The sequence below is a fragment of the Cetorhinus maximus genome, chromosome 2, assembly GCF_964194155.1.
Source record: "Cetorhinus maximus chromosome 2, sCetMax3.hap1.1, whole genome shotgun sequence".
Classification (NCBI taxonomy): domain Eukaryota; kingdom Metazoa; phylum Chordata; class Chondrichthyes; order Lamniformes; family Cetorhinidae; genus Cetorhinus; species Cetorhinus maximus.
The window spans coordinates 197,186,835-197,214,598 of NC_135880.1; the positions used below are offsets into that span (position 1 = coordinate 197,186,835).

At 45.8% G+C, this 27,764-nt stretch overlaps 1 protein-coding gene across 2 annotated transcripts in view; it reads left to right on the forward strand.

Annotated features, from left to right (window-relative positions):
• The first annotated feature begins 11,383 nt into the window (after positions 1 to 11,383).
• LOC144669146 (V-set and immunoglobulin domain-containing protein 2-like) overlaps positions 11,384 to 27,764 on the forward strand; it is a 66,189-nt gene continuing 49,808 nt past the window's right edge. For both annotated transcript variants that reach the window (XR_013573614.1, XM_078531582.1), the window contains exon 1: positions 11,384 to 11,742. Coding sequence is in view for 1 of the 2 variants with exons in the window: in XM_078531582.1 (XP_078387708.1) it covers positions 11,688 to 11,742 (55 nt within the window). In the remaining variant the exon portion in view is untranslated. The remainder of the gene's footprint in view (positions 11,743 to 27,764) is intronic.

The following is a 27,764-nucleotide window of genomic DNA, read 5'->3' on the forward strand; positions in this document are numbered from 1 at the left end:
TACAACAATCGAGGGGTTTTCATGGTCACTTTGTCAGCTGCTGGTCTACAAATGACCAAATTTACCAAATTTAGTTTCCTAACGTGTGATGGTGGATTTTAAGTTATTGGGGTCACTTTAACTTATCAAGCAAGAAACCCACAGGGGCTTGTTTTCGAGACAGGAGAGAGAGAAACTGAACCCTCAAATTCCCTTCCCATTTGCCCGTAATCAGTTTTTGAAAAAGTAGATGTTTGTGTTTCTAAACCCCTGTGGTCAATTTAAAATACCAGCAGCAGACTTTCGTGAGTTTAAAAAAAAAGATTATTTATTCACGCACTCGCCCCGAAAGACCTAAATGCCACATCTGTCTCAAAACACACACTAGAGAGATGCAACTAAAGAAGGTAGTGCACTTCTACAAATGCTAAACCAGAACAATAGTAAGCATTCACTGTCTTTGAGAGTTCAGTGAAGAAGGAAGTTTTTCCCACTCTTGAATTGTATCTCCGTTAAGTTCAGATGGCTGGGTCAGATATTACTGCAAAGAGAAGACTGTTCGGTAGGCCATGAAGTCAGGCACTCTTGGATGTTGTATCAGGAGTTCCAATTTCTTAACAGGTGAACTTGGAGCTTTGGAATCAGGCTGGGAAGCGTTTAAAAATACTTTTAAGCCTCTCAGTTCTTAAAAGGCAAAGGTGGCACAGCCTTTCTCTGCAGCTGCTGTCTTATCAGTGTTATGTTGCTGACAGCCCCCAGGTCTCTGCTGGGTTTTGGCATAAAAGGATTTCAGTTTCAGAGAACCAGTTTCAGTCACATGATCAGCATCCATTGATATACAATAGAAGGTAGATGGTGTTCTTTCACACTTAACTTATGGATAACTGGTCTCATCAGCTTCCTTTGTTACATTGCAAATCTGGAGGCATATACCCTAGTGGGCTATTGACCCTGACTTGGAGGAAGCTTTGAACAGTGGCAGGTGTGAATTCCACAAAGGAATGCTGTCCAGGCACGTCCATGCAAGGTAAAGACGCCCAGTGATTCAATTCAGAACTTTCCAGAAGCTCGATCAATCTGTGTTGAAGTTGCAAAGGTCACCTCATCCCCTTGGCATATTAATAGTTCATCAGTGTCCATTTTTAAATAAATGCAGTTCCAGAAGCTTCCATACGAGCACTGTCCATGTTTAAAGTTATGAATATGGCATGCTTTTTACCGGGCATGACAGCTGTAAAATCAACATCATAGCCAATCCTGTGAGTTTGCCAGCAGCAGGGTTAGCTTAAAATTTCCTCCTTCATCTCTGGGTTGGTATTTAATTGGGAGTCAAGAGCTAAAGAGACAAACTAAGTCCAAGTCCTGGTCACCAGGAAAGGGATGGGGACCAGGACCGAGCTAAGGAGCTGGGTTTAATTAACATTGACCTTGTGGTCACCTCTGGTGGCTCACTCTCCGAGCTAGTCTAGGCCAAATTCATACAAAAGTTGGGGTCAGAAGCAGGTTACCTTTCGGCCTAGGTTTTCGTCCTTTTCCAGCTTGCTTTGTGAATAAGTTTGCGGAGGTGGAGGGAAGAGGGCGTGTGTGTGTGTGTGTGTGTGTCTGGCCCACTCCCATTATGAGAGTTCTTGCTCTCTCACACACTCAATCAAACTGACTGTCACTCACACAGATTCATACGCTCACACAGACACACAGTCTCATTCACACAGACTCACTGCCTCACACAGACTCACTGCCTCACACACACTCACTCCCTCACACAGATTCGCTCCCTCACACAAGCTCACTCACTCGTGCAGGCTCTCTGCTTCACACAGACTCACTCACACACACTCACTCCCTCACACAGATTCATTCCCTCACACAGATTCATTCCCTCACACAGATTCTCTGCCTCATACAGACTCACTCCCTCAAACAAATTCATTCACTCAACACAAGTTCACACACTCACACAGACTCACTCCCTCACACAGATTCACTCACTCCCCATCAGGGCCTGCAAGATTTGGACATTTTACCATCGAGGAGGAATTCGGGATGGCTATGAAGGTGCCAAGCCGCGCTCCCTCATTCCACCTGTCTGATACGCCAGCTGCCCCAGGCGAGGGGCTGGGCGGGTGCAGTTGCTGCAACTGCTGTTCTTTGTGGCCTAATCTGCTCATTCCACCATTGTGACCCCTGTGTTCCTTTAGGCAAGACAGAGAGAGAGAGAGTGCAACCAAAGGCAGAGAAAGAATGTACCATGGCCACTCACCTTCATACTGTTCAGTGTTCCTCTAATCACAGACTGATTCTCTCCTGCGTTTGGTGCTGTTAGGCTCACTGGTGATTGGAGGAGGAGCTTTTTGCAGATCTGTCACTTCTACTCACCTGTATTTTGCACAGTGAGTCCACGGGCCATTTGGAGAGGAATGGCGGGCCAGATTGAGGTCTGTGGGGTGTTGCTTGGACAACAGGAATGGGGTAGTTAAGATTTTATTGCAGCTGTAAATCTCTGTGGGCTGCTTAGGGTAAATACACTGTGTATTGATCTAATGCATACTGATAACTAAGTTTGCAAATGCATTAGCTAGTTACCCTCAGAGCTGCATCTGACTTCAAAGTTTCCCTGAGATGGAGGGAGACTATCAGTTAAGATTCCTGTGCTGACTGCTGTGCAGCAGCTGCCCAGTGCAGCTCTGCTTGGGTGGGTTTTCGGTGAGAAGAGGACTGATCCTGGTACTTGTGACCCCGCAATTAATGGGCTTATTCTCCAAGCTTCCACTGCGTGGTGATGCTGGATAGCTGCTCTCTCCTGATTTGCCATTTCTACCAGTACAACTGGATTGAAGCAGTTTTCAGACAGTGTTGAGGTCAAGTCACTGTCTATGAAGCAGGAACAAAGAGGGGGAAAAAAAGTAATACATACACTGATACCTTACACCACCATCACCATCCCTGGGTATGTCCTGACCCAGAGGCTGGACAAACACACCAGATGTACTTGCACTGTGGTATACAGTTGGGAGGGAGTTGCCCTGGGAGCCTTCAATATCAACTCTGGACCCCATGAAGTCTCATAGCATCAGGTCAAACATAAGACTTTTCATTGAGAACTGTCGGCATGACATCGGCCGCCTTAATTTCTCTGCTCCTCTCACCCACTCCACCTGTCTCCTTCTGAACTTGCTGCACTCCGTTCCCTTAAGGTCAAACCCTTACTTTGTTATAAAACCTGCCAACAAGGGTGGCGCTGTTGTCTGAGGCACTGACTTCTACCTTGCAGAGGCTGAGCGCCGACTCTCAGACACTTCCTCCTATCTCTCCCTGGCCCATGACCCCATCACCAAACATCAAGCCATTGTTTCCAGGACTGTCATTGGAAAGCTTCCCTCCACAGCTTCCAAACTCATAGTCTCCCAACCCTGTACAGCTGCTTTTACCTCCTTTCAAAAATCCACAAACAGGACTGTCCCGGTAGGCCAAGCGTGTCAGCCTGTTCCTGCCCCACAGAACTCATTTCTTCCTATCTTGATTCCATTCTCTCTCCCTTGTCCAGTTTCTTCCCACCTTCATTCGTGATTCCGCTGATGCCCTACGTCATATCAACAATTTCCTGTTTCCTGGCCCTAACCACCTCCTCTTCACCATGGATGTCCAATCCCTCTACACCTCCATCCCCCACCAGGATGGTCTAAGGGCTCTCTGCTTCTTCTTTGAACAAAGGCCCGAACAATCCCCATCCACCACCACTCTCCTCCGTCTGGCTGAACTTGTTCTCTCACTGAACAATTTCTCCTTTAACTTGTCTCACTTCTTCCAAATAAAAGGTGTGGCAGTGGGTACCCGCATGGGCCCCAGTTTTGCCTGCCTTTTTGTGGGGTATGTGGCACATTCCTTGTTCCACCCCTACTTAGGCCCCCTCCACACAACTCTCCTTTTGGTAAATCAATGACTGTGTCGGTGCCGCTTCATGCTCACATCCAGACCTGGAAAAAATTATTAATTTTGTTTCCAATTTTCATCCCTCTCTCACCTTCACATGGCCCATCTCCAACACTTTCCTTCCCTTCCTTGACCTCTCTGTCCCTATTTCCGGTGTTAGACTGTCTACCAATATTCATCACAAGCCCATTGACTCCCACAGCTATCTCAACCACAGCTCCTCATACCCTGATTCCTGTAAAGACTCCACCCCATTCTCCCAGTTCCTTTGCCTCCATCACATCTGTTCAGGTGATGCCACTTTCCAAAACGACATTTCTGACGTCTTCCTTTTTCTTCAACCGAGGTTTCCCCCACACTGTGATTGACAGGGCCCTCAACCGTGTCCAGCCATCTCCCACACCTCTATCCTCACCACCTCACTTCCCTCCCAGAGCCATGACAAGGTCCCCCTTGTCCTCACTTCTCACCCCTCCAACCTCCGCATTCAAAGGATTATCCTCTGCCATTTCTGCCAACCCCAGCATGATGCCAGCACCAAGTGCATCTTCCTCTCGCCACACCCCTCTCCCCCCGGTCACCATTCCATAGGGACCATTCCCTCCGTGACACCCTAGCCCACTCCTTCTTCACCCCCAGCTCCTCATTCCCTTCCCATTGCACCTCGCATGCAAACGCAGAAGGTGCAACACCTGCCCCTTTACCTCCTCTCTCCTCACTGTCCTTGGCCTGCTGCAATGTTCCACTGAAGCCTAACACAAACTGGAGGAACAGCACCTCATTTTCCGATTAGGAACTTTGCAGCTTTCAGGACTTAACATTGAGTTCAGACCATGAACCTCCTCCTCCATCTCTACTGCTTTTTTAATCTAGTTTCAAAGAAAAAATCTTATTTATTTTCATTTTTATTTTAAATGTTTTATTTTTATGCATTCATTTTTTAATCCTTCCCCCTGCCACCGCCCCTCCCCCACCATCCCCAAAGGGCCATCTCTCAATTGTTTCTATGTTGTCCTTTCACAGAGCGCTCACCCTTGTTCCGCTATTAACACATTCTGCCGCTATCAGCACCTTTAGTCTACCATTAACACTCCCTTTGTCTTGTTCCCATGACATCTTTGTCAATCTATCCTTAGCTCCCACCTATCCCTGACTTTTTATCTTGCTTCACCTGCTCCACCTGCTCTTAAACAGTATAAAATCATTTTTCTGCTTCCCTTTAGCCCTGAAGAAGTGTCATAAGGACTCAAAATGTTAACTCTGATTCTCTATCCACAGATACTGCCAGACCTGCTGAGTTTTGCCAGCATTTTGTTTTTATTTCAGATTTTCAGCATCTGCAGTATTTTACTTCTATTATAACAAAGAAACCTGCTGATTAGCACTTACCACACCCACCACCCCTCCACCGCCCCCTCAGTGTTGAACACCAATTCGAAGACACACTGAGAGTGGCAAGGGCACAGATTGTACTCTGAGTGGGGGATTTCAATGTCCATCAACAAGAGAGATTCAGTAGCACCAAAACTGACCAAGCTGGCTGAGCCCTAACTGACATAGATCCTAAACGTGGTCTGCGACAGGTGGTGCAGGAACCGAGAGGGAAAAACTTACTTGATCTCATCCTCATCAATCTATCTTTCAAAGATACATCTGTCCATAACAGTATTGGCAGGAGTGATCACTGCACAGTCCATGTGGAGATAAATTCTCACCATCACATTGAGGATACTCTCCACCGTGATATGTGGCACTACCGCCATGCTAAATGGGATAGATTTTGAACAGATCTAGCAACTCAAAGCTGGGCATCAATAGGGCACAGTGGCCCATCAGGAGCAGCAACAGAATCATATACAACCGTAGTCTGTAACTTCATGGCCTGACATATCCCCCACTCTACCATTACCATCAATCTGGGGGATCAACCCTGGTTCAATGAATTGTGCAGGAGGGCATGGCCAGGAACAGCACCAGATATACCTAAAAAAAGAAATGAGGTGCCAACCTGGGGAAGCTACAACATAAGACTATTTGCATGCAAAACGGTAGAAGCAGTATGCAATATATAGAGCTAAGCAATCCCACAACCAATGGATCAGATCTAAGCTCTGTAGTCTGCCACAGAATGGTGATGGGCAATTACACAACTAACTGGAGGAGGAGGCTCCACAAATATCCCCATTCTCAATGATGGGGAGCCCAGCACATCAGCGCAAAAGATAAGGCTGAAGCATTTGCAACCATCTTCAGCCAGAAGTGCTGAGTGGATGGACCATCTCGGTCTCCTCCTGAGGTCCCCAGCATCACAGATGCCAATCTTCAGCCAATTCAATTCAGTCCACAAGATAGCAAGAAACAGCTGAAGGCACTGGATACAGCAGAAGCTATGGGCCCTGAAAACTTACAAGACTTGTGCTCCAGAAATAGTTGCACCCCCTAGCCAACCCCTTCCAGTTCAGCTACAATACTGGCATCTGCCAAACAATGCAGAAAATTGCCCACAAAAAGTGAGACAAATACAATCCAGCCAACTACCACACCAGCAGTCTACTCTCCATCATCAGTAAATTGATGGAATGTGTCGTTGACAGTGCTATCAAGTAGCACTTACTCAGCAATAGCCTGCTCACTAACATTCAGTGTGGGTTTTGCCAGGGGCACTCAGCTCCTGACCTCATGACAATCTTGATCCAAACATGGACAAAAGAGCTGAACTCCAGGAGTGAGGTGAGAGTGACTGTCCTTGAGATCAAGGCAGAATTTGACAGAGTGTGGCATCAAGGAGCCCTAGCAAAACTGGAGTCAATGGGAATCAGAGGGAAAGCTGGCCACTAGTTGGAGTCATACCTAGCACAAAGGAAGATGGTTGTGGTTGCTAGAGGTCAGTCATCTCAGTTCCAGGACATTGCTGCAGGAGTTCCTCAGTGTAGTGTCCTAGGCCCAACCATCTTCAGCTGGTTCATCATTGATCTTCCTTCCATCATAAGGTCAGAAATGAGAATATTCGCGGATGATTGCACAATGTTCAGCACGATTTGTGATGCCTCAGATACTGAAGCAGCCCATGTCCCCATGCAGCAAGGCCTGGATGATATTCAGTCTTAGGCTGAGAAGTGGCAAGTAACATTTGTACCACACAAGTGCTAGGCAATGACTATTTCCAACAGCAGAGAATCTAACCATTTCCCATACATTCATTGGCATTACCATTACTGAATCCCCCATTAGCAACATCCTGGAGGTTTCCATTGACCATAAACTGAACTGGACTACCCATATAAATACTATGGCTACAAGAGCAGGTTAGAAGCTGGGAATTCTGTGGAGAGTAACTCACTCCTAACTCCCCAAAGCCTGTCTACTATCTCCAAGGCACAAGCCAGGAGTGTGATGGAATACTCACCACTTGCCTCGATAAGTGCAGATCCAACAACACTCAAGTAACTCAACACCATCTAGGACAAAGCAGCCCGGATTGGCACCCACTCCACCACCTTCAACATTCACTCTCTCCACCACTGACACACTATAGCAGCAGCATTACCATCTACAAGAAGAATTGCAGTAACTCACCAAGTCTCCTTTGAAGTACCTTCCAAACCTGAACAGCCTAGAAGGACAAGGGCAGCAGATGTATGGGAACTTCCAAAGCACACACCATCCTGAGTTGGAACTATATCACCATTCCTTTACTGTCGCTGGGTCAAAATCCTGGAACTCCCTTCCTAACAGCACTATGGATGTATCTATACCACATGGACTGCAGCGGTGCAAGAAAGCAGCTCACCACCATCTTTTCAAGGGCAATTATGGATGGGCAATAATTTCTGGCCAAGCGAGCAATATCCACATATCATGAATGAATAAATAATAAAAACAAATATGGCATCTTTCACAGCATGGCAGTGACAGTGGCGGTGGGATGGAGGCTGTACACTGTTGTAATATGCCTTTCAGGGATAGCAACATGCCATCACTGGAAGGGAAGTATGTCACGCGATCCAGTCTCAGTTTCACTTTGGCCTGTGAGCAGAACACAGCACACACACCTCTAGTGCTTATGTCTTCAAGTTTTGTGCTGTGTATAAATGTTCTCATGTGCCTAGTCTCAATAAATGAACCCAAAACCTGTATACCCAATCCCTTATGAGTGACTGGTGCCTTTATATCATTATAAAAACATGACATACACAAATATTTGACGGTGGCAGGACAAATTGAGAAGGCTGTTAAAAAGCATCTGGGATCCTTGGCTTTATTAATAGAGGCATAGAATACAATATATTGTTGTCAAAGCTTTACAAATCGCTGATTAACCCTCAGCTGGAGTATTAAGTTCAGTTCTGGGCACCACACTTAGGGGAAATGGTGGGTCTTCGAGAGGGTGCAGAAGAAGTTTACTAGAATGGTCTCAGAAACGAGGAGCTTTAATTGTGGGGAGAAGCTAGACTTGTTTTCCTTAGAACAAAGAAGGTTAAGAGGAGATTTGACAGAGGTGTTCAAAATCATGAATGGTTTTGCTAAAAACTTTCCAGTCAGAAACCAGAGGACACAGATTTAAGGTGATTTACAAAAGAAGCAGAGGTGACATGAGGATATGTTATTTATACAGTGAGTTGTTGTGATCTGGAGTGTACTGCCTAAAAGGCTGCAAAGCAGATTCAAAAGTAACTGTAGTGATTGTAAGTAAAACCTTTCATACTGTTTTAGGGATCACTGTACAGACGAATCAGCCCTAAGTGTGGATAATCATGGGGGCTGAGCTTTCTAGTCATGGACCCTGTTCGAGCATATAGTTTAATTAGGAGCTCTGTAAATAAAGTTAACTGTTTCCAACTAGAAGCCTGTCCAGTACACCAGGTTTATTACAGTAACCGTCAAAGGATAACTGGATAAATTCTTGATTGGAAAAAAAATATTCCAGGGCTATGGGGAAAAAGCTGATGAGTGGGACTAATTGGATAACTCTAAAAGACCCAATACAGACATGATAGGCCCAATGGCATCTTCTGTGTTGTAACAAACCATGATTCTCTGCTAACTTCAGGATGTCACAAGTGCTTTACAGCCAATGAAATATTGTCACTGGCTTTGTTGTAAATCGGAGATATTATTACTTTTTTAAAATTTATACCTTCAATGGCATTGCTGGCAAGGCCAGCATTTGTTGCCTATCCCCAATTGCTGTTGAACTGAGTGGCTTGCTAGGGCAGTTCAGAGTCAATCACAACCACACCACTGTAGATCTGGAATCACATGTGGGCCAGACTGGGTAAGGATGGCCAATTTCCTTGCTAGCAGGACATTAGTGAACCAGATGGGTTTTTACAACAATCAATGATAGTTTTCATTATAACCATTGCTGAGACTAGCTTTCAATTCCAAATTTATTAATTGAATTCAAATTCCACCAACTGCTGTGGTGGGATTTGAACCCATGTCCCAGAACATTAGCCTGGGCCGCTGGGTTACTAATCCATTCACATTACCACTATGCCACCATCAACCCTTCACCTACAAATTGTACCTCTGGACTTTCAGGAAATGAGAGGGGAAACACACCCTGGTATCTGTTACACTGGCCGGGATTTTCCGGCCCCTTCGCGGTTGGGACCTGCCACGGGCGAGGCGGTGCCCCAGCCAGAAGCCCATTGATTTGCGGCAGGACCGGAAGATTGTGGCGGCAGACGGGTGCGGAAAATCCCGCCCACTGTGTTACAATAACATGGATGAGAGTATGTACTCCATAGCAGATAATCTATTGATGCCATGCCTGACCTTGGAGAGTGTCCAGTGCTGACCTTAGTGACTAACTCTAGTTATCAAAAGTAAAGTGATGATGACGACAACCAGGATTTGTTAAAAGAATTTAAATGCAAAACAAGTCCACCAAGAACACAATGTATGCATCAATGAATATGTATTTTTCGCATTTCGGACCCTGTGTACTCAAGTTGATGAAATGAATATCAGCGAGTACAGAGGCCACAGCATAGCTCAGTGAGTTGACCTTTCACCACCCTGTGTGCACAAGGCTTAGTGAACCAGGCTGCCGGTTGCAATGAAGCATCAGCTAATGGCATTAACAGTGGAAAGGAGAAAATGGGAAAGAAAACATTCGTCATCAAACTATCTGAATAGAAAGCTGGTGGAAACTGAGGTGCGGGCTGGCACAACTCTCTCCTACAACTCTGCCCTTAATCCACCAGAGGGAGCATCTTTTACATGGAATTATATAGAGCCCACAGCAGCGAAACAGGCAGGGGTAGTTGCACACGAGTCTCCTCCCACCCTTCTCCAATTAACCTTATCAGCATAACCGTCGATTCCCTTCTTCCTCATTTGTATATCTAACTTCCCCTTAACTGTAGGTATGAGTTTTACTGAAGTGTTTTGTTGATGAAGAGTGCTGGGATTGCAATATTGCCCACACAATCATGTGCCTGAATGCCCGGCTCTTTTTAATGCAATGTTATATTTTCAGCTAAGCAGAGAGAAAGCATTTTTGGTGTTGGATCAATGTGCTGCTCGAAGATCCTCGGAGCAGGTTTTATAAAAGAATCTATGTCTCCCTGTTGTTTGTGAACTACGATTCGGCATTGTTTATTCATTCTGTGTAGTAGTTTGAAGCTCCAAGAAGCTTCACTGGGTAGGCTCCATTTCTGGGAGTGTGTTCACTAGCCCAGTATCCCTAAGCTACCCAGGTCAGGGAGCCCTCAAGAACTTATTGGTGGAGTTCAACACAAAAGAAACACTGGTGAGCTACAGAATAGCCTCAATATATGCACACAAAGGCAACCAGCTACGATGAGTTAGGCAGGCAGCAAGAGAAAGGCAAGATAAATGCTTCTTTGGGAGAAAGGCGAAGTGATCCTTGGAATAACAGAGGAAGAAAGACACTTGGGACAGAGGAAAATGGCTGAATCCATTTTGTGAGGAAGGGCCAGAGGGAGGCCATCTTGAGGCAAGGTATGAAAGGGAGAGATTCCCTTTAGATGGGTCAGAAGTCGATCTTCTTGTAGAGGACGTGGGGGAGGGAAGAGATGGGAAAGGGAAAGTACTGAGGAATGCAACACTTTTACATTTGTCATCCAGTGTTGGGGAGAGGGAGGGGAGAGAGATAAAGTAATTGTGAGAAGACACACAGAGGGAGAGAGAGATATACCATATTGGTTGAACAGAATGGAGAAATCGCATTGAACATCAAGTACTGCCCTTATGTACCTCCTTCTATAAATGAAAACCATTATTCAGAAGTTGAATAGGATTACTTTATAGAAGGTGGAATGTGTGACCTTTTATTACCCATAAACTCAACTCAACCAGTAACACTGTAATTTGTAGTGATTCACCCAATTAGATGTTAAAAGGCAGTTTCGATCAATATCATTCCTATTTACTAAGATTAATCACGCCTCATACGCAGTAGCTGTAGAAGGTTAAACCTTAGCCAGGTTGTGGTTTATTAGTTGGTAATTATAAATAATACTTTAAAATGTTGCTAATTATTTCAACTCAGGATTTTTCTATGGAATCCCTTAAAGTGATTAACTAAGGGTCTCAAAGTTTGGAGATTGGTGAATGAGTAACTGCACCATTTGTTCAATTTTGTTTGATTACTGTGTCAGACCGCATGAAAGCATTGGGTGAAGTATTTGCTCAGGGCCTGGGAGAGATAAAGTCCTTTATCACAACGCAACTTACTTTCATTCTTCTACCCCATTTTGACAGTGAAAGGGAGCGGACTGAGAGTGGGACTGCAACAGACCCTCAGGATGCTGTGGAAACACATTTGGCTCTTTCTTTTACGCCTTCTCATTTCGTATTTCGGTAAGTCGCTTTTAGTAATTCATGGGCGGAATAATATTGTTTCCAATAACAAGGTCACACTCATGTTGACAGCAGGAGCAGTGTTAAAGGGTCACAAATCATTTGTTATTTGGCCAGCCACAGACTCATCACCAATTTTATACTGGGGGGGATGGTGGGGGGGGGTTTGGGGGTGTAAATTTTCTGCTGGTCACTATTGCAGAAACAAAGTAAAAATATTCAAAAAGACAATATGAAGGGAATTTTGTGTTTACAGAGTTGCTGACACCCGAGAATTCATATTGGGAGCAAGTAATACAACGATCACCAGCACAAGATGTTTTGCCATTGGAAAGAGTGAAATGGGTTTTCCTGCTGGCTGTTAGAGTGACTAGGGTGTGGAAGGCATTTTGGCTCCATTTTATTCAGGCGGTGCTTTCAGGAGTTGTCATATGCAGCAACAGCTATTTATTTAATTACTCATTCTCGATTATGCTTTGGGCTGGTCACCAGAGTACAAGACGGTTTGGATGAAGAAGGGCCTTTGGTCCATTTGACCTCACTCCTCCAGGAGAGAAACCCAACTCTTTCCCCATTCCAACTTCAAAGAATCAACTACCTGACCTCAAATGATCTTTTTGTAAAAATGCTTCAGCTGTTGAGTACCCTTTGTGTACAGCATGATTTCCTGATGTCTGCCCTAAATTTGCCCCACCCTGAATCTCTCTTGCCCGGCTCTCCTCCTGCATCTGAATGTACAGATCGGCTTTTACTTCCTCCATTCTATTAAATATGGATAAGGCCCCCTCTGAGCCAGCAATTTTTGAGAGTTAAGTTATGAGCAAGTTGCTATGGTTACAACTGGTGATTGCTGATGATGAGACTGGCTGCTCCAATGTTTAGGTTTAAATTACTGGCAGATTCTTGTTAAATTATTATTTAATCGGTTCTGCATTTCAATTGTGTGAGACAAAGCGTATATCACATATATCGCATTCATCACATATAGTCACCTAAATATCACTTATTTTGCTTTTTAAAAATTCTTTCATGGGATGTGGGCTTCATTGGCTGGGCCAGCATTTATTGCCCATCCCTAATTGCCCTTGGGAAGGTGGTGGTGAGCTGCTTTTTTGAACCACTGCAGTCCATGTGATGTAGGTGCTCTCACAGTGCTGTTAGGAAGGGAGTTCCAGGATTTTGATACAGCCGCAGTGAAGGAACAGTGATATTGTTCCAAGTCAGGATGGTGACTGGCTTGGAGGGAACTTGCAGATGGTGGTGTTCTCATGCATCTATTGCCCTTGTCCCTGTAGGTGGTAGAGGTTGCGGGTATGGAAAGTGCTATATGAAGGGTAAATACAGTAATGCGTTAGTTGCACTGATTGTCCTGTCTCTCTGTCATAACTTTTATCTAGTTCTAAGTATATTATGCCTTACAGTTGATATGACACTGATATTTTAAGTAATATTAATAACCGCTTTTCTTTAGCAAAGTGACTATTGATAAGGCCACAGATCTGTATCAACCATGACCACACCATGACTTATAAAACTGTACAATTTAGGGTTTTGTTTTAAGGTTCTGTTGTAAGTTTGGCTGAGTTATACTATTAATAGAGTTGATCTGCAGACACTTCTAGGGTGGAAACATTAAGTTTATTTACAACATACACAGCAGCAACTACACTTGTGCTTTCAACTCTATCTCTACACTGACTGCTGAGGTAGCCCACACTACTCTCCTATTGGTCACTACAGATCATGTGATCTTTCCTAACATGTATTATTCTTAAAGGTACATTACACACTAAATAAAACCATCATTACTACATTCCTCCCCCTTTACAAGTTCAGTCTTTCAGGTGGTTTCCTGTTTTGTGTGGAACGTTGTAGCTCCACAACTTTGGATTCTTCGTCAGGAACCTCTTTTTCTGGATCTGAACATCAGGTGGGCACTTGCAGTTCTGTATCCTCAACTCTTACAGGAACATCAGACATGTCAGTCCTAGTATCCTCAACAGGAAATGCAAACCCAGTCATAATCACTGGTGGAACCAAATCTTGGTGATTTGTCTCTATCCTCCTGAAATGGTTCACATGTTTATGGATGATCCAGCCTTCCATTTCCACATGGTAAGACAGAGGCACAGTCACCATACTTATTTCACCCGATAACCACTTTGGTTCTTCCCCGAAGTTTTTCATGTATAGTGGCTCTCCCACGGTAAATTTCTTCTCACGACTATGCCAGTCGTGCCTAATTTTCTGGCTTCCCTGACTCCTTTCCACCTTCCCCTCTAAATTCGGCATTATTAAGCTCAGTCTCGTCCTGAGACGACGTTTCAACAATAACTCCGCAGGTGTGACACCTGTTGTTGTGTGAGGGGTAGCCCCGTATTGAGAAAGAAAGTGTGCTAGCTTGGTTGTGAAGGACTTGCCAATTAGCTTTTTAATGCCAGCCTTGAATGTTTGAACCACCCTTTCGGCCAGTCCATTTGAGGAAGGGTGGTATGGTGCAGTTTCAACATGAGTGATACCGTTGAGGCTGATAAACCGTTGAAACTCAGCACTCGTAAATGCCATGCCATTATCGGAAACAACTACTTCTGGTAGTTTGTTAATGGCAAAACTCTGACGTAGTTTCTCAATTGTAGCAACAGATGTTGGTGACTTCACCTCATATACGTCCGATCGTTTTGAATGGGCATCGACAATGAGCAGAAACATTGTTCCCAGGAAAGGTCCAATGTAGTCAATGTGTAATCGTATCCAGGGTCTACCTGGCCACTCCCATGGGTGTAATGGAGCTGTCACTGGAATTTTTTGCAGTTGCTGACATTACACATAGTGCTTTACTAAACTCTCTATTTCATTATCCATCCCAGGCCACCATAGATAGCTGCGTGCTGTGATCTTCATTCGGGAAATTCCTGGATGGGCACTGTGTAGTTCAGTTAAAAGTGGCTCCCTTCCCTTTGGAGGAACTATCACTCATGCTACCCACAATAAGATGCCATCCTGGATGGTTATTTCATGTCTTTTGTTGAGATACAGTTTCATTTAATCAGATATGGGCTCTTGAGACCAATCATGTAGCACTTGTTCTTGTTCTTCAGATAGGACTGGGTCCTGACTTGTCCAGTCTCTGATCTGTCGAGCACAAAGCGGCAAGGAATCTAAGAAATTCAACAGTAAAACAAGCACTTCATTTTCTTGTAAAGGCAAATGACTAAGGCATTGTGATATGATTGCCAGGGCTATGTATGAAAGTGCATCCGTATGCTGCCAGAATTAAGGCCCACCGTTGTATGCTTGCTGAAGCTCTGGATGGCATAGCCTTGTCCTCATTAAACAACCCTAGCAATGGTATGTGGTCTGAAACGATTATAAAATGGCGGCCGTGTACGTATTGGTGAAATTTCTTGACACCAAAGATGATGGACTGACCTTTTTCTATCTGCGAGTATCCCTTTTCTGCTATGGTGAGCGTCTTTGATACATATCCTATTGGCCATTCCGCACTGTCATCCATCTGATGAGAGAGCACTGCTCCCACTCCGTAGGTTGATGCATCACATGTCAGCACCAATTCTTTCGTCAGGTCATAACACACTGATAGATTGGCGAGTGTAACAATTGCTTCACCTTTATGAAAGCTTCTTCTGGGGCGCCTCCCAAGACCAATGTTGGCTCTTTTTGAGTTAGGAATGCAGGGGGGCCAGCACTGTAGTCAAATTGGGTAAGAACCACCCATAATAGTTGATGATTCCTAGGAATGGTTTGAGCTCTGAGGCATTCTTTGATGTAGGTGCCTCTCTTATGGCTCTCACTCTCCTCAACTGGGTGGAGGTCCTGTGAATCTACCCAGTGACCCAAATAGATTACCTCCCTCGCTTGGAATGTATACTTTTCTTTTTTTAGATGCACTCCAGCTTTCAAGAAACATTTTAAGACTTCTAAGTTTGCCAAATGCGTTTTTTCAGTGAATCCTGTTTACCAATACATCGCCTAAATAGACTACAACCTGGGCAGTCCCTGCAGTAAGCTTTCCATTGTTCACTGAAAGATGGCACAGGCTGAGGAGGCACCGAAAGGCAATTGTGTATATTGGTACAGCCCTTTGGTGGGTATTAATTGTGACAAATTCCCCGGAGGCATTATCCAACTCTAGTTGTTGATAAGCATGACTTATGTCAAGCTTCGTCTATGATGTCCGACCTGCCAGGTTGGCATACAGGTCTTTGATTTTTGGAATGGGGTGCCAATCCAGCTTGGCTACTTTATTAATTGTCAGTTTGTAGTCCCCACAAATTTGGACGCTTTGATCAGGTTTAAGAACGGGGTCTATGGGTGCTGCCCATTCTGAGAACTGAACAGGTTGTATAACATCCAGTTTCTTTAGTCTGTTCAGTTAAATGTTGACTTTTCTCACAGGGCACATGGCACCAGTCTCACCTTCATGAAGCAAGGGGTTGCTTCCAGATCCACATGCAGGCCCTGGATTTTCCCCAATTCATCCTTAAAAGATGGTGGCGTACTTTCTAAGTAGATCTGGTAGCCCACTTGCTCTCAACTGGAAAATTTCAGACTATTCTAACTTAATCTCCTTTAACCAATTTTGCCCCAGGAGTCTTGGCCCTTCACCTGCTACCACCATCAAGGGTAGCTGTGCCAATTGGCTTCCATAATGGACAGTTATTCTGCCTATGCCTTGAATGTCTTCACCTGTATATGTTTTAAGCTTGGCAGCTGTTTGTCCTAAGCTTAACTGATATTCACCATTATTCAAATATCTGATTACTGTAGTGGAAGCTCCCGTGTCCACTTCCATTCTAACAGGTTTGCCATTTACTTTCACTGTGATAAATATTGTTTCTGTCTTTCCAACTTTCAGATTAAACAATGAGTAACTGTCTGAATTTGTTGTTTCAGGCTCTTCTACATTATAGATTTCATTGGGCTTCTTCTTTTGTTTACAAGCCTGTTTTAATCTTTCCTTGCATTGCCTCATTATATGTCCATTTCTGTGACAATAGTAGCATTTGATTTTTTTAAACTGCCAATCACTAAAAGACTGATTGTTTCCACCTCTATTATATTTATTCTTCGATCTTGCTGCTAAGTTATTTTTCTTTATTCTTCGGCTAGTTTCTCGCAGAGTCTCACTTTTTTGCGTCATTTGTGCTTGAGGTTTCACACTCGATGTGGAGGATGACGCCATTTTGTGCACCTTACATTGCTTTTGATCTCTTACAGTGTTTTCCATGGCCAGCGCTATCTCTAGCACCTCCTTGAAATCCAGATTCACTTCGGACAATAATCTTTTCTGAATAGTGTCCTCTTTCACACCACACACTAAATGATCTCTGAGCATGTCGCTCAGAGTTGTACTGAGCTCTCAGTGTTCCATTAGCTGCTTCAAATTTGCCTCAAAGCATGCAATTGTCTCACCTAGGGCTCTATTTCGCGAATTAAACTTGAATCTCTGCATCGTGACCTAGGGCTTCGGTTGAAAGTGAGCCTTCATGAGGTCCACCAATTCATTGAAATTCTTCGAATCTGGGGCACTGGGTGCTGTCAGACTTTGAATCAAATCGTAGGTTCTGCTCCCACAAGTACTCAAGGGGATCATTCGCCTCTTCTCTTCCCCCATAATCTCGATCACTTGAATAAAGAACATGAGGTTTTATGTATTGAGACCAATCATCTGTGGCTGGTTCAAAAGGATCAATTTTCCCAAATTGTGGCATTTTGAGAGAGGATAACTTCTTCAATTCTAACGGAGCTTGCTACTTACAATCACTGGGCAAGGTACAATGCCAATTTCATGCCAATTTCTTTTTAGCTTGATTTCTTCTGTTCAATCCTATCCCAACCTCATCGCCAGTTTGTTGTAAGGATGGCCGAGTTGTACTGTTAGTAATAGAATTGATCTGCAAACACTTCTTGGGTAGAAACATTAGGTTTATTTACAACATATTTGGCAGCAACTACATGTGTGCTTTCAACTTCAAATTTATCTCTACAGTATCTGCTGGGGTAGCCCGCACTACTCTCCTATTGGTCACTACAGATCATGTGATCTTTCCCAACACATATTATTCTTAAAGGTACATTACACTAAATAAAACCATAATTACTACAGGTTAGGACTAGGATTAGGGTATTAGTGGTTAAGAAAAGAGACAGCAATCAACAGCAGAATCTGATATTGACATCATCGTTGTCACTGGGCCTTCCCATTTAAATAGTAATTTTTAAATGAGGAATATAATAATATTAACAATAATAACTCTCTTAATGGCCCTGTTGATAAGTGCAATGCCTCATGTTCAGGGATCAGGAAAGGTCCAGATTCACCATCAGCTTGTATGCTGGTAGGAGACTACAATTGGCCTGTATAGTCTAACCTAAGGAGAGGAAGATATAGTCAAGGTTCACGCTCTTGATCATTGATCCCTATTGGTTAGTGCGGATATGTGGAGACCAACTGTGATGGCAATCCCAGTGAAGTAGCTTGAACACAGTGGAGTAGTGGCAGCAATGGGGAAACTACCTCAGGGATCATAAAACCCCCATGCTCAGCCCAATTTGCAGTGAAATTGGAACCCCATTATCACCATCCAGTGTAATGGAGCATCCAACAATAATGAAAGGAAGGGTTAGCAGGAAAAATCAACACACAGAAGGTTGTGGGTGGGTGGGTGGGTGGGCGGGGGCAGGGTTGGTGAGAATGTAAAATTCCCTGGAGTGTTTCCCGTTACTGTTGGACAGAATCCCCTTTATACGTGTTATGCCAAAGTTGCGGTAGAAACCCTGAGGAAACTAATCCCGTTTTTTTTAACCTGCAACAGAACAGAACGTTTCTGAAGGCTACTTGAGCAGAGCTGTCCCTGGGACTGCTCCTGTGCCCAGATTTTATGAGTGAGCCTCATGCGATTGACAAAACCTTGAGCAAAGATGCAAAACCTGGTGTGAGTCCTTTCAGCAGGTTATTTAAATATTTAAGTGGGGCGGCATATACTGGTTGCATAGCCTCATTCATTCCCAAATGGTTCATTGGGAAAACTGGATTCTTCCTTGAATTGGTTGCATGAAGTTGGGTGCCCAACTTTCTTACCCATGCTCAGTGCCGGTGGGACTAGTTTGCCACCAGCAAGATCTGGCAGTGGGTGACACACAGGAAAGTGGGGATAGTGCCCATGGACTGCGCCCAATAATAAGTCAGTATCTCCAGGAGAAGGGATAAAATTGGAGGACAAGACAAACCTCAATAGAAGCCATTCAAACAGAAATTCCTTTAAGGTAAAATTTCTTGGAATGCCTCAGATCCACCGTGATTTGAAATGAGTATTGATTGTCCCTGGTATTCTGCTAATCCACGCACTTACCAGCTTCACTTATAGTGGTTGGCAGTTCAAAAGGCGGCTCATCACCACTTTCTCAAGGGCAATTAGGGTTGCACAACAAACATTGGCCTGGTCAGCGATGCCTGCATCACATGAAAGAATAAAAAAAAATATGGGCCAGGATTTTTCCCACATCGGGAGGGATCGGCGGGGGCGGGCGGGAGTGGTTGGGAAGCTGACGCCGCCCACGATCGGGGCCGGACTGCGATTTCACACTGGCAGGCATGCTTCAGCATGCTTCAGCACTCAGCGCTGCCTGTGTTGAGGGGGGGGAAGGAGGGCGAGAGAGCAAGTTTGCGCATGTGCGTGGGTGCGTGCTGGGAATGCTCCCTGAGGCACAGAGCTGTGTCAGGGAGATGAAGAGTTTTGAAAAGTAAAAATACAGATTTTCAAAATGTCAAAAAACATGTCTCCTCATGTGACTCTGTCATGTGAGCAGGGACATATTCTTAATGAAAAGTTAAAATTTATATTTTATTTTTGATTGCTGTTGGAAACCTCATCCCACCCGTGGGATGCAAAAAGTTGGCCTCTTCGCTTGCCCGCCAACTGTAAGTTTGGATGGGCAGCGGAAAATTTATTTCAATTACATTTTTAATGGCCTTAATAGGCCCTTTAATTGTTGGCTGGCACGCTGCTGACTCCCGTGTGCGCCCACCGACCGAAATATTGCGCGATAACGTCGGGATGCTTGCCTGACATCATCGCACATCATTTTACGCTAGAGTGGGTCGGGCGCGCACTCATCCATTCGGCACAAAATCCTGCCCATGGTCTTGGCTGCTTGCACATTCAGACACATGAGCATCACCCAAGTACTTAAGCTCAAGAAACCCTTAAATACTTACTCCCTCGCAATAGCATTCAGGAAGTTCCTCTTCATTGTTTTCCATTTTTGTAAATCTCTGCCATCTCTCCTGCAGACGGTGCCCTGATGATAGGCTCTGATTCCAACAGAGGGGCAAGCAGGCTATCAATGTCCATTCAGTTTTGACCCCTTAATCTGAACATAGATGATATTGACAAGTTATTGCTCAGTGGGGAACATCCCATCAATCTTGACACTCTCTTCAATGTATTTTTATTTTCCTTAAGATACCAGCCTGGCCTGGGGCCCTTATAGCCCAATTCTGGCCCACCAATGCTAAAGCTAATTTGTCTCTATGGCAACAGTGACTATGTTTCAGAAGTAGTTCATTAGATATGATGTATTTGCCCTTGATAGTGATGAGGAACTCTCTTGCATCCCCCTGCTCTCTACCATTCTAAGATCATTCATTCTGTAAAGTCCAGGAGTTGAATTTAGCATTTTGGCCTCAGTACCACACTGAGTCAACAGCAAACCCAATGCCGTTAGTTATTTACCTCAGTTTGGAAGAGTGTGGCTAATTGGAATACTGAGGGGATGAAAAATCTCTGCTTAAACAGAGCTACTATAAATATTCCTTAGTGCAGAACTTTGCCTGGCAGAATTGGGGTACATTCTGCTGTTGAAAGCAGAGTCTTTTCACTACATCACTAACTTGGCATTGCCCTTCAGTCAGTTTGTACCAGCATGGATTTAACTAAACATAGCCATACTCTAGAAATACTCCCTCTGCAAAACAATACCAGGATGAATCTGACTGTGGCCTGTTAGTGTAAGTAATACTGTATCTCACCAATACTCAGCTGCAGTACTGACTTGAGTACAGTACAGTTCACACATTCTGAATGCAATGGCAGAACTGACTCCTGTCTTCCCAATTTTCTCCTCCCTCTGCCTCAAGGTAGTGAGGGATATGGGGCGGAAGTTTCCCAGAATTGCACTAAGTGCGGTAGCGGGCGGGTAAAATGGAGTCCTACCCCCTGACAAAAATGGCGGGTTTTCACGCTGTATCTTCCCGGGCCCGCCTTATTATTTATGCATTCCCGGGAAACACGCCTTTCCCATGGTGGGCGGGCTCTCATTCACTCGCCCGCCATCACCCCGCTGTTGTATCACGCCAGCCGCCATCTTTAAAAGGCAGCCGCCAGCAAAACACTCACCGCCACCAGCTCACCACCGCTGTCCGGAAGACATGGCCAGCAAAGGCAAAAAAACTGCAGCCCCCTGTTTCAATGATGGCTCCCTCGCACGACTGCTGGATGCCATGGATGGGTAGCAATGTCACCAACCCGGCTTGGTAGGCAATGGCAGCGGTGGTCACCGGGAAGGCCCTGTAGAGGAGGACAGCCATCCAGTGCCACAAAAGGATGAATGATCTCCTCCGTTCGGCCAGGTTAAGTCACTCTTTTCATCACTTCCAACTCACACACTCACAAACTCATCACACGTCTACTCATTGCCAGTGCAAGGGACGTTACAATTCACTCTTTCACACATGCCGTTATTGTCCCCATCCTGCCCGTGGGACCACTCACCACCCACACAGGCCAGGCACACTTATCATCTGGCCCAGCAGGAGTCCTGATACACTCTCCCAATCTATATCCATGCAGGACAAACTGGCTCACAACAGAAGGGAAAGGTCGCAGACAGGTGGAGGGATGCCAGAGATCAGAGTTCTGACAGAATTCGAAAGCAGAACCATCCAGCTGGCCAATGACCGGGAGTGGTCCTGTGCTGACAGTGATCCTCTGCCAAGTGAGGATTCAGCAGTGCAACATCCATCAGACAGCCATGCTGTGAGTGATGTGTCCTCTTTCACAGGCCACTGCCATGCACTAATTATCTCCTCTGGCTTTCGCAGGCACATCTGCCAAACAGCCAACAGGGTTCATGACCCAGGGCCTCCAATCAAGCTCTGAAGAAACCTCTGAAGACGAATCTGGAGACACCCTCCCTGAAGTCCTGTCACATTCTCACCCACACCCTCCACCAGCACAGAGACACACACCTTAGTGGGACCTAGCTTTAGAGTAATCTTGGGATCACAATCTGGTGAGCACATCACATTTTCTGATCCACAGCAGGCGGAGGCAGGGAATTCCCAGGTCCCCAGCACTCGGAGGACTGCTGGAGGACAGAACATTGCTGAGTCTGAGTCAGATGACGAGCCTCTGCACTTGGCCATGTCACAGTTGCTGGAGCTGCAAAGGCAAGCTCAGGAATATCGGGAAGGGATGTCCACTGCACTCCTCAGATTGCAAGGCACGATGGAGGAGTCTGTCCATCTTCAGGCTGAGGTGATAGCGCCGGCAGAGAGTGCTGGGCAGCTCTATCTCACTCCAGCTACCCCTTCCGCTCACGGATTCAGCCAAGGGCCTCGGGCACCCATAGGGAAGAGGATCAGCAAGTGCACACTCTGGGGCCATCCACCCAGGTGACTCTGGGAGTGATCGGCCCATCTGAATCCTATCTTCCTGTGACCTTCGCAGATCCAGCTTCACAGGCTGAGGAGGTACCACTGCCACACAGCAGGACCCTGAAAGCAGGCAGGGGCCCTTCAAGTCTCAGCCCCACCGAGGACGCCCGCCAAAGTCATCACAGACAGGGCGTCAACAGTCAGCAGGCTGCCTCCACCTCTGCTGTGGATGTCTGGGGAGCACCAAGACAGGGTTAGGAAAGTTAGGTAAAAGTAGCTGCACAGCCTGGCCATGGATGCTCTTCTGGGTGTCAGATTGTGAACTCCCACAGAGGTCGCCTGTGGAGCCCTCTGAAAGGAGACACTGGCATACAAATTGAGCGCCACGGTCACTTTCACAGCCACTGGCAGTGGATGCCCTCCATGACCCCTTGGTGCCAAGTCCTGCAATAAGTGACAAATGTGGGCCACCAGGTCCCTAGACATGTGCAGTCATTGGTGACACTGGTTCTCAGTCATCTGCAGGAATGGCAGGCGGCTTCTATAGACCCTGGGTGTCGCTAGGCACTGACCAGCCACTGCTCACTGTCGCTCCTGGGCAGCGTGTGGCGGGAGCCTCTGCTGCCCCTTCATGAGGTTGATGCTCCTGCCTTTGCATGGTCAGGTGCCTCAGTCACTCTCCTCCATCTTCTAAAGTCTCTGTAGGCCATCAGGCATACAGCTAGGTCACCAGGATCCATGATCCTGACGTGGTCCTTCTGCAGCATGAAAGAGAGAGAGAGACATTGTTATCATGGCTGTACTTAGCACCTATCCTGGCCCTGTGTGACTGCCCCTTAATGCTTCCTGGAGAGTGCAGGTCACCCCTCGGATGGCCAGAGATGAGTGCACTGCATGGCTGCCCTGTCAACCTGCGACATGGGGGACACTGGTCCAAACCGGGATGCTGAGATTGCAAGGGGTTGGGAGTGCCTCCAGCAATGACTGCTCCATGGCCAGCGTTGGAGAGGAGATTGTACAACGTGTGCAGCCCAACTGCTCCACGGTCCAATTATATGGTGGCGGACTCGAAGTCTGAGCCGGAGGTGGGGTGGGGGGCCAAAGGTATGGAGCGCTTGGTGGTTCTTTGGTGCCTCTGTATTGCTTGCATGGGTGGGCAGGCTAGGGGCCCGACGCCAATCATATCACTATGTCTGCACCTGATCTGTCTCATTTGCAGAGGCACGGTCAATTTATACCGATGTCCCTAATTCATGGCTACTTCCTTCGCTTACCCTGCCCCGCACCTCGATTGCCTGTGTGCGGGATGCATCGCCAGGGCAGCACTTGACCCCCACCCCCTCAGCAGTCGCCTGCAGGGCCAGTCATCACTTTCCCCCACCCCCCGGCACCCCTGAGGCCTGTAAACACCACGCGATCTGTGGAGAACGTTACTGCTCGCTCACCTCAGTTCCCCCAAAGTGAAGGCCGCCAAGTGCACGTCACCTGCGTGCTGTTGTGAAACATGTCGGCGCGCTTTCCCGCTGATGTGGACGGACGATACGATGGGGTTCCAAGAGCCTGGTGGGATGGCCTTTTAATTATATGCTAACGTATCACAATTAGCTCCCTGCCGACTGATGGCGGGAAACGTGTCCCGCTGTTGGCGGGCTGAGCGGACGATCGCGACCTGCCTTCACGCCGCCGAGAAGCAGGTCGCGCCATATTTTCCACGCATGCCGCCTATCACCCCTGCTGCCAGCGGGCTCGGAAAATTCCACCCATGGTCTTCCTATCCCATCTGCATGTGTATGTCTAGACTGTAACTACTGAGGGTATTTTGTGTGGAGAGGTGAGAGTTACACCCAGTCCTGAATGTACATTCCAATCCCAATATGTGCGATCCAGCTAGCGGCATGGGACAGTGATTGGGAGTGGTGATCATGGCTGACTTTTCGTCGCCTGTGGCCAAATATAATAACCTATTTTCACACAATGGAGCAAAGACAAAGGCGTCATCCTGACCTGTACACCCAGCTCAGCTGGATAACACATGCTGCTTTTATAATGCACAACAGCTGTGTTCATGATGCTGGTGTGACCAGTGCTGATCCTGCTGGTGTGAACTTTGTTTGTGTTGCTGATGTGACCTGTGTTTGTGCTGATGGTGTGGCCTAGCTGTGCTGTTCCTGCTGGTATGACCTATGCTACTGTAATGCTGTTGGTGTGATCGTGACGGTGCTGCTGGTGTGACCTGTGTTTGTGTTGCTGGTGTGACCTGTGTTTGTGTTGCTGGTGTGACCTGTGTTTGTGTTGCTGGTGTGACCTGTGTTTTTGTGTTGCTGGTGTGACCTGTGTTTGCGGTGCTTATGTGACCTGTGTTATTTGTGCTGCTGGTATGACCTATGTTTGTGCTGCTACTTTACAACATGCAAAATATCATGAAACTTTGGAGGGGCCACTGTATTTAATCCAATACTAAAGAAGTTTAATTTACCCACTGAGCCATTGGGAGAACTAACTAAGCGTACAGGAAATATCACATTGCAAAATCCATTCTCAGTTTCTTAAACATCCCCAGGCTGCCGTGTAACTTGTGAACTGTGAAAGGGAACGAAGCAACCATGACTGAGCAATGAAGACATTTCTTGGGGAATTGTGATTGAAGTAAATCACATTTGGCATGGTCCCACTGCACAGTGTAAACGGAATATTATTTACATAGTTATTAGTGAAGTGAGCTCACATGGTTATTCCTGAAGGTTGTTTGAAATGGTTGAAGGGATATGTACTCAAGAGACTAACCAGCCAGCAGTGAGTAAATGTTCACAGACAATACTGAGTTCCTGAGAGTGGTTACATAATGTAGTTGAGGGGGACTGGATAATCTCACAAACTGGGAGTGAAATTTATTACCTGATTGCTATGATTACAGTCCCAACCTCATTACTCTCACATCTCAATGGAATCGGTAAGATCTACAGGCGTTGGTATTGGGACATGAGCCCATTTTTCTTACTATTAATTCTTGGCAACAAGATTCTCCACAATACACTGCCATTTATACGTTAAAGAAGGACTGCATACTACAGTGCAGCTTATCCCATGTGCAAATTGTTAGATCTACATAAAGTCCCAGACCTCTTGGTCATACCTCGACCAGTGTGTGCATTAAATTATCAGGGTCTGACCCCACAGGCAATGCTATGGGAATTAGCTGACCTGTTCCACAGTGTGTCAAAGGGAACTGAGAGGTTACGGTTGAAGCACCAAGGCAAATGTTGTTTAAACAAATATAAGCTGGGTTGTGTTCATATAAAGGGTGCTCACAACTTTTACAGAGGACAGTCACGCAGCAAACCATCCCTCCCACCAATGCAGGCCACTGGACTCATTTAAAAGATAGTTGGGGAGGGATGATCCTCTCAAACTGAACCACTCAATGGGAAACTGATGTGATCAGATTGGCCTCCTCTTTCTAAAGGCATGCGATGGAAATTAAAATTTGACGTTTGTTAGACGGACACGGCTTACAGGCAGAGGAAGGAGAAAGTTTGGGAAACAGGAATCAGGTGCATCGAGAGCGTGTAAACTCTATTGTACTCAAGCCAGCACTGCAGCTGAGTGTTGCCGAGATACAACATATACTAACAGGCCACAGTCAGATTCCTCCTGGAATCGTTTCACAAAGGGAGTATTTTTAGAGCGTGGCTCTGATTGGATAAATTCATACTGCTGCTGCAAAGGATACAAAAGTCTGCAAAGTGGTATGGATAAGTTAAGAGAATGGGCAAAAAAATTGGCAGATGGAGTATAATGTAGGAAAATATGAGGTTGTCCACTTTGGTAGAAAGAATCGAAAAGCAGAATATTATTTAAATGGAGAGAGGATCTGCTGAATGCTGCTGTACTGAATGACCTGGGTGTCCTTGTACATGAATCACAAGAAGTCAGCACGCAGGTACAGCAAGTAATTAGGAAGGCAAATGGAATATTGTGCATTATTGCAAAGGGGAAGGAGTATAAAAGTAGGGAAGTCTTGCTACAGCCGCACGGGGCATTGGTGAGACCACACCTGGAGTATTGTGTCCAGTTTTGGTCTCCTTACCTAAGGAAGGATATACTTGCATTGGAAGCAGTTCAGACAATGCTCACTAGGCAGTTCCTGGGATTAAAAGGTTGTCTTATGAAGGAAGTTTCAGTAGGTTGGGCCTATACTCATTGTTGTTTTGAAGAATGGGAGGTGATCTTATTGAAACATATAAGATTCTGGGGGTGCTTGATCGAGTAGATGCTGGGAGGATTTTTCCCCTCATTAGGGAATATCGAACCATAGAGTATTGAATATAGAATCTTTGGAATTCTTTTCCACAGAGAGCAGTGGAGACTGGATCATTGACTATGTTCAAGGCCGAGTTCGACATATTTTTGATTGACAAGAGAGTTAAGGGTTATGGGGGACCGGGAGGAAAGTGGAGTTAAAGCTACAATCAGAACAACCATCATCTTTTTGAATGGCAGTGGGTCAGGCTTGTTGGACCCAATGGTCTAGTCCTGCTACTATATCTTATGATCTTATTATCTATTATGATTATGGTTAATTTTATTGAGCAGTTTTCAACCAAACTGGTAAGATTAAAATTTGCCCATTCTTGGATTTTGTAGCGGGGAAGATAAGCGGACCCTTGGTGTCCTGACTTTTGACTTTGGAGCAGGGCCCAGCCTCCAGCCCCTCTCACTGAGGGGAATTCTCTGTGGTGCACTAGGTCCCCGTCAGTGGAGGTTGTCAGCTTGGGAGGACACGGCGGAGGGGGATTTGGTCACTTGGGTCAAGAGGCAAAGCTGGGGCCGGAGCCTGAATCCAGAGCATGAGCTAAAGAATGAGAGGGTGGAGCCTGGGGCCTTGTAAAGAAAGCAAGGGAGAGTAGGACAGCAGCAAGGTGCTGGAGCAGAAGATCGAGGCTAGTGAGTTGATGAATTGAGGAGTCAAGGCCATGAGGTGTAGACCGAGGCCCCTGACGGTGGCTGGAGAGCTGGGAAATGGTAGCAGAGCAGGCAAACAGCTGCTGGAGACTTAGACTGGACAGCACTCCAGAGCTTCAGAGGCCATGAGAAGAGGAAGATTCCCAAATTGTGTCTAGGAGACAAGGTAATCTTGTTCACATGGTCACAAGGAATTAGCAATCGGAGATCCACCAACTGAACTCTGCTATCGGGCTGATTAGAGATAAGGTGTTAAGTTCTCAATGGTATCTGGGTGAATCTGGAGCATTGGCCATGAATATCCATTGTAAATAGTTCTCCCTTTAAGTTAAACTTTTCGATTAATGTTTATGATGCCATTGGAATAAAGAATCTCTGCTTT